We start from the raw sequence: 12,651 nt of genomic DNA, 5'->3' as shown, positions 1-12,651 counted from the left end.
ATCCCAGTTGTGGAGATATAGGTGCAGCTGTGTCTTTGTAAGGCACTGATGTATATTAATTTTAAACTATGATATATTATTGTGATTTTATATGTAATTTAATTTAAGGGGCTGTCTTGTCTTTTATCTGGACTGTGAGTCTGCAAAAAGATTTGATTCGATTGACTGGTTGATGTACGCTGTGTAACAAATGCAACCAAGTCCATATTGTGCCAGTTATGTAGAGAAAAAAAATGTAAAGCAAACCTATTCAACTGTAAACCCGTGGGCTGAATGTTGCCCTATAACAACGTCATTCTGAGTTGCTCCTCCCCTTTCACTCTATGTTTGTTCACGTTTTAGCAAATCCATCTATGCAGGAAACATCGATCTCCGCGCTAATAACATGCATGCTGATAATGGCAAGTTTCCCTAATGCTAACTGGTTGCTAATGGTATAAACGTTAACAAGCTAGCAGATGGTACCTTTTCCTCAGTGGGGATTTAACCATTTTAATTTCAAGGCTTGTGTATTTTTCATAATCAATATATCATCAATATTTCCTGGAGAACCAAAAGTAAGAAGTAAAATCTTCAGATATCTTGTTTTCTCCCAGCGACACTGCAAACAGCGAAAATCCTCACAATTGAAAAGCTTCTACAACGATATGTTTTACAAAATGATCAGTTGATAATCAGAATTGCTAGTTACATTTGATAGAGCTCTTCTGTCAGTGTCAGAATGCCCTGTGGATGGAGGCTTGTTGTGCAAACTGACGGCATTGAAAATCTTGGCGCCCTTGCATCTTTTTCTCCCATGCTACAAACAAAGGCACTTTTGCATGTAACTCTGAATGATAAACAATAAAACAGTGAAGAAGCACAATAAAGGAATTTCCTTGCTTGGCATGACACCAACTGAGTTCTAAACCACAGAGCATCAAGTATGAGTTTCAGTATATTTACTATAAACTTCTCCAGTGAAATGTCTGGGATAAGAAAATGAGAGAAGAGTGTAGATTCAGTGTTTTTGTTTGGTAGAGGATTTGGAAGACGATCGCATGCTCAGTGAGCAGTAAAGCTCTGGATTTTGACCATAGATAGGGAGAGGCTTTGATAGTGAGAGCCATTGTTGGATGGATCCCATCAGATTGAAGGAGGATAAGCTGCTTGGGGGATGCGGTCAGAGCAAAAAACACTCTTTCAGGCACTGTCATTTTTCCAAAAAGGGGGGATCCATCATTCCTTTGATGATGGAGTTTTAATTATTAGACGATGAGGAGAAATGGGCCGTGGAGAGATAAGTGATAGGATAGAGAAGTTGTCTCGGGGGCATTAGCCCTTCAGATATACAACAGTTTGTGTGGGTGTGTGTGTGTGTGTGTGTGTGTGTATTCTCACTTGCATCACTTATCCCTTTGATCCTTTAAGAAATGCTCTGTGTGTAAAAGAGAGTAAGTTGGTCTCTACTTTGATCCTTGAAACACTCATTAATCATTCGATAAACACTCCATAGGGTGATCTATAGTAAGTTGTAAATTGAGATGTCAGACTCTTAGGAATCAGTTTGCAGCATCGATGACACGTGTAGGTGTAGTTTGTCATATATCGCAATGGTGAGGCATCACATTGGGAGCTTTTTGTTGAACAGTGGAGGCTGAAGATGTGGGTAGATTAGCTGACTTGCTCGTTCATCAGTTGTGAGGCTGTCACAGTCATTCAGGTGTACAGCACAGCCAGTGTATATATAGTAATATCTGAATGCTAACAACTAAATAATCCACGTGTTCTGAAAACCCTGTGCTCCAGCTTCGCTTTTAACCGTTGTGTGTGTTTTAACCTGCAGGTCAAAGTGAGCTGAACCTTAAATGCATCAAAAGCTTTTACATTTTATAGCCGGAGAACCTGTAGAGAGGTAGAGAGAGGGAGCGGCACTCTCCCTCTGCGGGTTCCCATTTCTGCCTCCTCTTTGTCTGTCTGAGCCCATATCTTTCTCTCTCTCCTGTCACTATTGGCTCTCGCCCCATCTATCTTTGTCTCTCCCCATCTTCTCATCTGCACCCTCATTCTCTTTTTTTAAAAATCTCTTTGTATTAACATCTCTCCTGTCTGCCTCTGTCATCCTTTCCGTGCTCTTTTCTTGCCCCAAATCTCAGTGTCCCCGTCTGAGTGGCCCTATTGCTCTGTCTCTGTAGAACAGTGCGCCGGCTGCTAGCGGTGCCCCGACGTCATGGCACATGGCTGCTGCATCCCGGCTATAAATAACTCTGCCTCGTGGTGCTCGGTCCAAGACAGGACCGAGAGCCAGAGGGAGAGCAATCTGCTGTCTCCCTCAAGAGATGCTCGAAGGGGAAGGCACAAATGAGACCAAATACTCCTTCGCCACCTTCATTGGTGAATTAAATGATTCTGGATTTAATTGTTTTTCAAGACAAGAGCAAACATCAGGTCAGGAAACAGTTCAAGCATAAAGGCTAATCACAGCTAAAGCTCAAAACAGTGAGGTGTTAAATAACACTGGCACATAATTGATTATTATACCAAGCATTTGATACAACTTCTTGTAGTTGTGGCGATACAGCTATTTCTGTATCATACTTTATTTACTCTTCACCCACATGGGGTTACTCATTGTGGAATAAAAAAAAAAAAACACATAAAGGAAATATAGTAGCTGTGATCCTTGTGATTCCTCATACTTTGACCAATTTGATAACTTTCAAGTGGATCTTTAAAGGCTCATACTTTAAAGATCCACTTTGTAAGAAAGTCTCGTCACAAAGTCAGCAAATACTGTCGATTTGTGATTGTAGGTCAGGTCAGTCATCATCTCAAAGTGTCAGTATTTGACAAGTTGGGAGTGAGGCTAAAAAATCCACTTTCTCACAAAGTGGACGTTTAAGTTATGTAAAGGAAATTATAAAATTTCACTGTTCACTGACATAAACAGCTTGAAGATTTCAAAAGGTCCAAAATTTCCAACATTTATTTATCCTTGATAATGAAGCCAAAATGACTTCTGAAAATTAGGACTTCCTGTGGCTCCTACACAATAAACACATTTATTTGCTGCAGCGCCTCTGTTATCACAGAAAGTGCTTCAGAAAGTGTTGATGCCATGTTAATTAAAAGAGGTCAGCTCATTCTCTCCTGTCATTCTTATGGTCGCTTTTGTTCCTTTAACTCCTTAAGTCTTTAGCATAACAAAGACCCAGGGGTAACATGGAGAGAAAAATAAGAAGTTTTGTGTTTTGCCACACATGGTGTGATTGGAGCACAGCAAAAATGGATCGGTCAGTGTCTGGTGTTGTTTGTAATCCATTTTCAAACCTCAATCGGAAATCAATGAGCTTGTCAATGATCTAAGAGAGAGTTCGGTCAATAAATCTCCCAGGAGATGGACGCTGCCTCTGTTTGTCTTGAAGATTTATCTATTTTGAAGATTGGCCTTGTGCCTTAGACTGTGAACTTGCGGACAGATGCCTCTCGATGGAGTCATGATGCCTACAGCAAGCTGTCACCTAGATAACATCACACTGTTTCCACTGTTCAGTGTTTTGAGAGTAAAAAGCTGCCGAGCGTTTGAACATTTCTTATTATTCCTCCTGCGTTAGCCTTCAAACTTGTGATGTCGTTGTTTGTCAGCGTAGCGAAAAGCTGATTGAGATGTTCCAGTTTGTGTTTCTCCCGTGGCCATATGGAATATATAACGCTGCCCATATTGTGAATGCACACTCCAATAGTTATGGTTCTGTTTCTCTGCATTTCTGACTGCGGGCACTTTGTGGAGACGACAAGCCTCCCCTCCTCTCCTGGCAGACGTCCTCCGATTCGAGCTTTTTGTCTGTGTGTCTTTCTTGGCTTAAACAATAAATAAAATAATAAATAAAAGCCTGTCTCTTTTTGAGGGGTTGTTTTTAGTACACGAAAAGGTTACTCTGACGTGAAGGAGCTCGTGTCTGGCTTCTGAATTATCCTTTCTTTGTGGTCTAAAAGTGTGCGTCTTTTTCTTCCAGGTGACAGTAACCCCAAGGAGAGCAGCCCCTTCATCAACAGCAGTGATGCTGCCGCAGAGAAGAGCCAGCAGTATGACGGCAAGAACATGGCCTTGTTTGAGGTACGCTCCGATATTCTGCACACAGTCGGGCATGATCGTGAGAAGCAGGATACACTCGTTCTCACAATTCAATGATTGAATAGGGGCTCTGACATCGATTAATGAGGGTAATTACTGGGTGAAGGGCATGTGGGAACTTCAGGTTAATGCAAGCAAATCGCACACTGCTACAGGAAAGAACTTCAATGAGATAATTTGCCACAACTCTGCACAACTGTATTTACATTGTGCTCTCAGCGGGATAAAGAAAACAAAACCAGAAAATGAGCTATTTATTGTTGAAGCACCTTGTGTTTGTTTTTCTACAAGCCTTGAATTTGCAGAAAGGTGTAGCACAGTAACTGAAATGTACAGTGTAATATGAATATAGTTTAATAACAAAAGATTAAAATTCACAGCTGTGGTTTTGCTCATCTCTTCCTTCAAAACCCTGATGAAAACACTGACTCCGGCCATCCTGTGTGTGTCTGTCCCTCTGCAGGAGGAGATGGACACCAGCCCCATGGTGTCGTCTCTTCTCAGCAGCCTGGCCAACTACTCCAACCTGCCCCAAGGTAGCAAGGAGCACGAGGAGGCCGAGAACAACGAGGCCGAGTCATCGCGCAAGAAACCCGTCAAGGTATGAAACAAAATCCATGTATGAATAAATCCGTATGATACAACATGCATTGGCATTTTCTGTATTGTGGAGACAGTACAGTTGGACACACTATGTTACATTTGGGTACATTAATCATGTGTTTGGCTGTAACAGATGATAATTGTAATTGTTCATAGGAATAATGATCGCATACAGAGAAAGTGCGTCTCTTTTTTTAAAATGGGCTCTCTAAATGATCACAAGTATTATATATGCAAGTTACAAGTGCAATGAAATTATGTTAATCAGTCAAAAAAAATCAATTAAAATTTTAATTTTCTTTAACTCTTAAATACCCATAATGATACAAAATTCTGGCTTCAAGGTGATTTAGTTGTCATTATGGATCATAGGGTTGCATAACATAATGAAAGTGAAGTCCTTCATGCCACACAAACATAGAACATACTGTATAGTACACTGTATATATACATGAACACTTGGGGTGAATGGGTAATGTGATCTGCACCCTCACATTAAAAATGTGCCATCAGGGAAACACTGTTCATCCACTTTGACTCTTTTTGAGCACCAAACATCAATGATGTGAACACAGCGTCCACCTCTCCTCGTCCTGCCCTCTGTCAGCTCAAAGCACGGTCCACCCATCGAGTGCAACAGCTTGATCCAGGATGTTATGGCAGAGACAGGTCTCTGTACAGATGTGGGCACTACAGTCTCTGATTTCCCATTGCTTGGCCAGCTTGAGTCCCATTTGTCTACTTTATTTCCCTGCGACCGGATAGCCAGGAACAGCCTTAAACCCAAACTGGATTAGCATAGCTCCCATCCTGGATCTCTCCCCTCTCCTCTGTGGGCCTCTGCATTTGCATGCAACGCCATTGCCATGACAAAAAAGTAGTAGTTTAACTTTGCCACATTAACAGCAGCTTATTTGCATTTTCTCCCATTTTTATCTCAGTTTTTCTATCAGCTTAATCATATTTGGGCTGACATGACCTTGTGACCAAATAATATATAATAATATAATATACAACTATGGTGATTTGTGTATTGTAAAGTGACAAACAGCACATTCTTGATACGTGAGGACGTACAGTCTGGGTGAAAATCAGGTGAAACTGACCCTCTCTTGTTTATTAAAATCCCCGTATTTCTACTGTAAATCAATAAAAACTGCAAACGATTAGCTTTATGCGTGCTGCAGTAAACACTAAAGCACTAATAGATTTTCCGGGGTCGTTGTGTATCATAATTCCTGTGATTCATTATAATGCTTATAACTGCTGAGGTGTTTATCATCTGTTTGTACAAACATTTAAAAGCAGCTTACTGTTATCAGCTACGGCTTTCCAGAGGAGTTTCATGTTGCAGCAGTTTGATAAAGAACAGACTTACTCATGACTATATAAATAACAATGTTGTAACGATAGTTTAAGCTGTCTGCACAGAAGGGCGCAGGTTTTTAGTTATGACAAATGATTCCCTATAAATCAAATGACTAAACAGGCTCTTACTCAGTATGACACAGTGTGCAGAGATAAATCACTTTGCTGTGGGTTTACATTTGCATCCTGGACAACTTGCTCACCTGACGAGAGGCCTGTTATGGTTGGTACCAGGGGACAGTCATTAAGTGTTACCAAATATAGATTTGTACTTTCTGTCAGATTACATCATGAATCCCTAATAGCAGAGTTTTTGATTGTTTTGTTAACACACTCAGTGGAAGGGAAGAAAAACTGCACCAGTTTAGAAGTTGTCAATCATTCTCTGTTGATATTATGAATCCCCTGTTCGTGTTACTGGATTGCATCTTAAATGCCAATCACTAATGAGTTCCTTCCACATCATCCCCTGGTATTTTCTGCTGTTGGCTGTTGAGATGCCAGCAGGAAGGGGTTTACTTTCCAGACATTCTTTCTCTTTTTTTTTTTCTTCTCAGCACTTGATAGACAGACCGGCAGCTACATTATTAATCCTGTGGGAAATGGTTGGTGGTTTTAGCAGCAAGGCGAGACGTGGCATGGCAGAGCTGAAATGAGAGGAGACGCTGATAATGATGATGATATTGCAAAGAATGAAAGAAGTCATCTTAAATGAGTGTGACCGACTGGTGTGGATCTTAACATTTCACACTGATTTTTCCAACTCTGTAACTCCACATGCAGACCATGTGAGGTAAAAAAAACCAAACAATTTAGACTGTGAGAGGCTGCAGCAGTGACAGGTTGACAGCTCTTCTGTGACCTTTGACCCCGTCTGTTTCACTTCTTCTTCTTGTTACTCACCTTGAAGTGAATCACTGATGATGACCTTGGATAGCAGTGCACCTGTCTAAGAACTGTCAGTTTCCCCCCACTGTGACTCCAGATGAGTCCAGTAGATATACAGTAGATCCTGACAGTGGAGATAAGGACTATAGGCACAGTCGAACTCATGACTGTATTGATTTCCGCGTGTGTATCTTTCTTATACTTAGTGTGGCTATAGAAAACAGCACGAGCGAACAAACCGTTAAATAAAGTTGGAACAAAAAGCGAGGTAGGGCTTTGTCGGCACAGGGAGTGATTTAACTAATGAGACACAAGTGTTCACAGAAAAGGGGCAGGAAAACAAACAAAGAGAGGAAGTGGAAAGTGAAACATGACACATTCTGATATAAACTACAACATAAAACAACAAGTGATTAACAAAAAACCCAAACCACGACATCTATGGTTTTGCGTGTCAGGTGTAAAGTCAAGTCTCAATTCAAGTCCCCCCGAATTCATTGAACTTGTATTCTCATTTCCAAGGTCAAGAGTAAACCCTCAGATAGAGTAGAAGAGCATTTGACAGACAGCAATGGTGTGCTTAACCCCTTTCGATGGCACACAGTTTGACATCAATCCATTTGAGCACAAAACATGCCATTAAACCACAATAAAGATTCATTTTTAAAAGATCAGTTTTCCCACATGAGCAAATCATACTACAATATTTTTGTCACTCACTTCTTGTGATATGTAGCCATGCAGATTGTTTTGTTTTTATTTGCACAGCATTTTAGATATCTGTGTTTGAGTTCTGTGCCTCGAGCCTGACAAATTACTTTTGAAAACATCAACAACAACCTCTCTTTCCAGAAACAATTTCTCTGTTTATCACAATAATCCCCAGACCTCACTGTGAACAGTTTCCACTTCTTTCCTCTGAGGAGATAGTCCTCATAAAAACAGTCTATGGACTATGAAACGCAATAGTGGCCGTGTTTCTAGAAAGAGATGTAACCTTTAAGGCTTTAAAGTGACTTTTTGTTATGTCCAAATAAAACGGGTAGCAGCTTCAAGTGTCCACCTGGGAGTTCAACAGTGTTCAATTTGTCCTCACTGTGGATCTGTTTGCTCGTGGTATATTCCCCCATTATCCCATCCCTCCCAGTTGTCCCAGATGTAAGGTGTATTTGTCTGACTCTCCTCAGCTCTCCTAACCCTAGGAGCAGGTCTAATCTTCCCCCTGTCACCCCAACCCCTTCAATACTTTAATTAGTCGGCACGCTACACCAAGCTGCTGCTTCTCCAATCAGTAACCCATTCCACAGGCAATCTCTCCATCGCCATGAGAGGCTTTTCATTAAGGCAGCCTGTGGCGTTTTATCGCTCACACAGCGACCCCTCTCTCTCTCGCTCCCTATCGCCTTCCCTCTCTGTTTCTCGCTCCGCTCCCTCTCTCCCCTTCCTCGCTCTTCATCTCCTTCATCGTCGCTCCCTTGAGTGAGTGAGTGAGTTGTGAGAGAGGAGGAGAGTGAGGCAGCAGGCTTTCTTTTGTCGCAGTGTGAAAGCCAAGATTACAGATTTGGCTGTCATGTGACATGAGGGAGCAGTCTGGAGGTCGCGCAGGTTACGATGGAAACCAGTCACCGATAATCTGCCGGCAATTTTCTCCTCCCTGACCTCGGTCGTTTGAAATCTGACTTAACAAGGCGAGTTTATTTCGAACAGCACCTTTCATTGTTTTACTTAAGGCAAAGCAATGCATTAGAACAGCATTTTAAGTGGCTGTAGAATTAATATTTCATATCAATGGGGGAAATTTACTACCTGTATGTGAAAGTGGTTGCTTGTAAAAACCCACAAAGAATTATCACCTGACTCTGCGGTTCCCCTCAGGTCTTTGCAGCATTTTAGCTCATTGTTTTGGTTTCTGGACCTCAGCTTAACTGTGGCTGTTTATAGCAAAACCAATTGTACACTATCTGCAAAGTACTAAACCACAGACAGAAATAAATAGCACCTAGCTAGTGAACGTAGTGGAGGATTTAGCAGATAAAGAACCAGATATTTCCCTCAGGAGTTGGTGAAGACCGAAACAGAGCTAAAAGGAGATAAAATATTAGACTTACATTGACCCCAAATGAATGCTTATGTTGCCCTGTCTCTGCTGGATGAATCTGCTCTTTGCAAACACATTCAGTGTATCAGCGTCATTAGGTGACAGTATGTCAGTGCTGTTTTTACATATGCAGCGCTGCCATCAAGTGGCCAAAAAAGTCAGAATATGTTATTGGTTATTGTAAGGTTGTTATTATAAGTATTACATGTACATTTCCTTAAATAATACGATATTTTTTGTAACCAGAAACACAAGTCTCGTTCAAGGTGAAGTCTCACTCTGAAATCTTGTGAGAGGTAAGTTGTTAGAGCTGTTGCCTCATCTAGATCAAAATCAGTTAACTATTAAGTCATGACTGTAATTAGCCATGAAATAAATTCTTGCTGGCAGTTCCTCTCAGTAAACTCCAAGCTCCTCTCTCCAACTCTGGCTCACATTTCCAACTGCAACAACCCACATCTCGCAAGATTTCAAAGCAAGTCTCTTCTCCTTGAACCAGACTTGTGTGTCTGGGTCAAAAAGGATCTCATTGTTTAACAAAGAGGTCTATCTCCGTCTGAATCACTTCCGTAATGTTGTCAGAGTAATGGACGTAACTTTGACAGTCTGAGTTGCCCCAAACGATTATGTCCGCAAGCTTAGTTGATCTACTGGACCGATTCCAAAACCTTTAGTAAGTATGAATCATTTACACACCAAAACATGTAAATATAAAGCTCAGATTTAAAAATACTGGAATTCCCCTTTAATGCACCTTTGCCGTGTTAGATTCCCATATATCTGAGAGACCTGTTAGCTCTATATTTGTAATCATAAGATTTGTTTTGGCAAATAGTGTTTTTTTATATACAACAGAACTTTGTTTGTTTAGTAACTAATGAAATGTTTAGTTCTCCTGGTTCTTATTGGAAATCTGACGGCCTGATGAGTGCAACTCGCTGGCCTTCTTAAATCTTGTCTGGACGTCAGACTTTTACTTCTTCCTGTTTGTCTTAGATGATAAAAGGTTGATTTAGTTATTGCCTTGATGTGGCTGCTTAACTTAAAATATGTGTCTATGACAATGCCATAATGTCTGACTTGGCTTTTAGTCTTAATAGTAAATTAAGCTGAGGTGATGGTCCGTTAACAATAACGTCATGGTGCTTTGTTTGTCTCATCAAATCCACCATACCATATAAGACAGTATTTGCTCTATAATGTCTTGTGAATTGACCGAACCAAACCCAACACAAACCATGAACGTCTTTGCTTTTATTCAGGTAATTTTCTACTCGAGTGCTCTTGCCAAGAATTACAGGAACATAATTCCATACGCTCTCCGTCGCTGCTTTTTACAGCGCTAATGTTCCTTCACATAAATGTTGTTTCTCCTCAAGGTGTTTTATAATCCATGCTCTTATCTTTGACCTCACCCTCCTCTCCCCGTGGCTCCCTCTCTCTTTCATTAGACCGATGCATCAGATCAGTATTCCTATACGCATCCTTCTGAAGGATGTACCCTGATTAATGTCAGGTCATGTTACATATTACAGCGGGGTGCACATTAGTTCACAGAAGAGTTAACGGGAATTTCTAAGCTCATATTTCGTCCAGCAGGCTAACAGGCATTTTATTCTATAGTGTAGAGCAGCAATTGATCATTATTTTCATTATCAATCATTTAGTCTATGAAATGTCCGAGCAAAAGTCTAAAATTTTAAACATATTAAAAGAAAATCCTCAGCTTAGAAGCTGGAATAAACCCATTTTGGACATTTCTGCTAGAAAAATAATCAATTTGCTAAAAATTCAGGTAACAAGTTATAATAATCATCATTAATAAATGGTAAATTTATAGTTAATAAAAGTTTAGCGTACAGTTCTTTCACTACTAACAAATGATGAATTGCTTTATAAACCATTTATTAAGCATTTGTGAAGGTTTATAAAATCAGATTGTGTTTATAAATGATCTGAAAAGTGTTTAATAACATTTACAAAGGTTTATAATAATCAGTTGCAACTTTACCATCAACAACAGCTTAATAAATTTACATTTACGACATTTAGCAGACGCTTTTGTCCAAAGCGACTTACAGTAATTCATACATACACTCATACACTGATGGCGGTGGCTGCCATGCAAGGTGCCGGCCAGTACATCAGGAGCAGTTTGGGGTTCAGTATTTTGCCCAAGGACACTTCGACATGCAGACCAGGGGAATCAAACCAGTGACCTTCCGATAACAAGATGCTGGCTCTACCCCTGAGCCACAGCTACTTATATAAATGATTGATAAAGCATTTCGTTGTTTGTTAACAGTGAAATTACCATTAACTAAAGTTTAATTAACTATCAATTTACCATTAATTAATGCTGCTAGTTATAAAGTGTCCCCAAAGTTGATTATTTTTTTGTCCATCAACTCATTGATTAAAGCTGCTGTGAGCATTGGATAAAGTGGGCAGGGATACCAGAACATTTCTTTTCTCATTTACTGCATGAGCAGAGGGAAGAGAGACATGGGTTACTGACCGAACACTCTATAACAGTGATTACTGTTGGAATAAAGAGCTATTTAATACCTGTTTTATTAAAATGTATCATTTACGGCAGCTTTAATCGTCTAAAACGTATTATGACTAGTTCAAGAAAGTCCTGTCAAGCACATTTTCCATTACACTATCAAACTTGGTTTTGCTAAGTAGAAAAACAAACAAATAATCTAGGTTTAGGAACTTTTTAACTGTATTTCTAAAGTTTTATAGATTGTATTAAGATGTACCATTAGTCTCTGTTTATCGAATGATATGAAAATGTATTAAGGGTATTACAAAGTTTTAGAATTACAGTATTAGACATTATTGTCACAATAAATGTCATACCTGATAAATGTCCAGACCTCATGATGAAATGCAAAAGAGCCACAACAAAGTGTCAAAATTGAAATCTCTGCCAGTGAGTGTTGCCAGTGATATATTTAAATATTACAAAAAAATATCACTTCCAGTTGATTGTGATGCTCTGGAGCATTTTGTCCCAAAACTGGCAGTCAGCCAGTGTCATCCAGGATAACAAGCAATCTGGAGCAATTATATGGGGCATTTTATTCAACGTGTTATCAGACATGATGTTACTCAAACAGGAAGACCCTAAACAGACCCTAAACAGAACCTGTGTCATTTGGGATAACACTAAAACAACATTTCAATACATATGAAATACATTTCTCTCGATTAAACACTATTTTGCTCATTTGTAGACAGGTTTTTGCCGTGTAGAATACATTTTCAGTGCTGCTGACCTGAATTTCAGGGAGCAAGAGACTCAGTGTAGCTTCTGTTGAGCAGCACATGTGCATTAGTAGATAAGGAGACTTTCAGCCTTAAACGTGAGCGTGCGGCTGAATGGAGGTTTCACAGCTGGGGGGAACACATGAGGCTTTGTGGAGTCTTTTAACCTAGAATATTCTAGTAACACATGTAGCCGCTATTTCGAGGCGGTGAGCCTTCGGCACCACAGAGGACGTTAACAGTCAGTGTTTTACAGATTACCAGTGGATAACACTTTCGCACACACATGCAGTGTTGACCGCTG

The 12,651-nt window shown here is 40.1% G+C and overlaps 1 protein-coding gene across 2 annotated transcripts in view; it reads left to right on the top strand.

Annotated features, from left to right (window-relative positions):
* Positions 1-12,651, top strand: part of slc12a5a (solute carrier family 12 member 5a) — a 152,748-nt gene that overhangs the window by 101,959 nt on the left and 38,138 nt on the right. For both annotated transcript variants that reach the window (XM_073468366.1, XM_073468365.1), the window contains exons 2-3: positions 3,996-4,096; positions 4,578-4,715. In XM_073468366.1, coding sequence (XP_073324467.1) covers positions 3,996-4,096; positions 4,578-4,715 — 239 coding nt within the window. The remainder of the gene's footprint in view (positions 1-3,995; positions 4,097-4,577; positions 4,716-12,651) is intronic.

Source organism: Pagrus major, chromosome 6 (genome assembly GCF_040436345.1).
Source record: "Pagrus major chromosome 6, Pma_NU_1.0".
Lineage (NCBI taxonomy): Eukaryota > Metazoa > Chordata > Actinopteri > Spariformes > Sparidae > Pagrus > Pagrus major.
The sequence above is the reverse complement of the archived record's forward strand: the minus strand, read 5'-3'. Positions and strand labels throughout refer to the sequence as shown.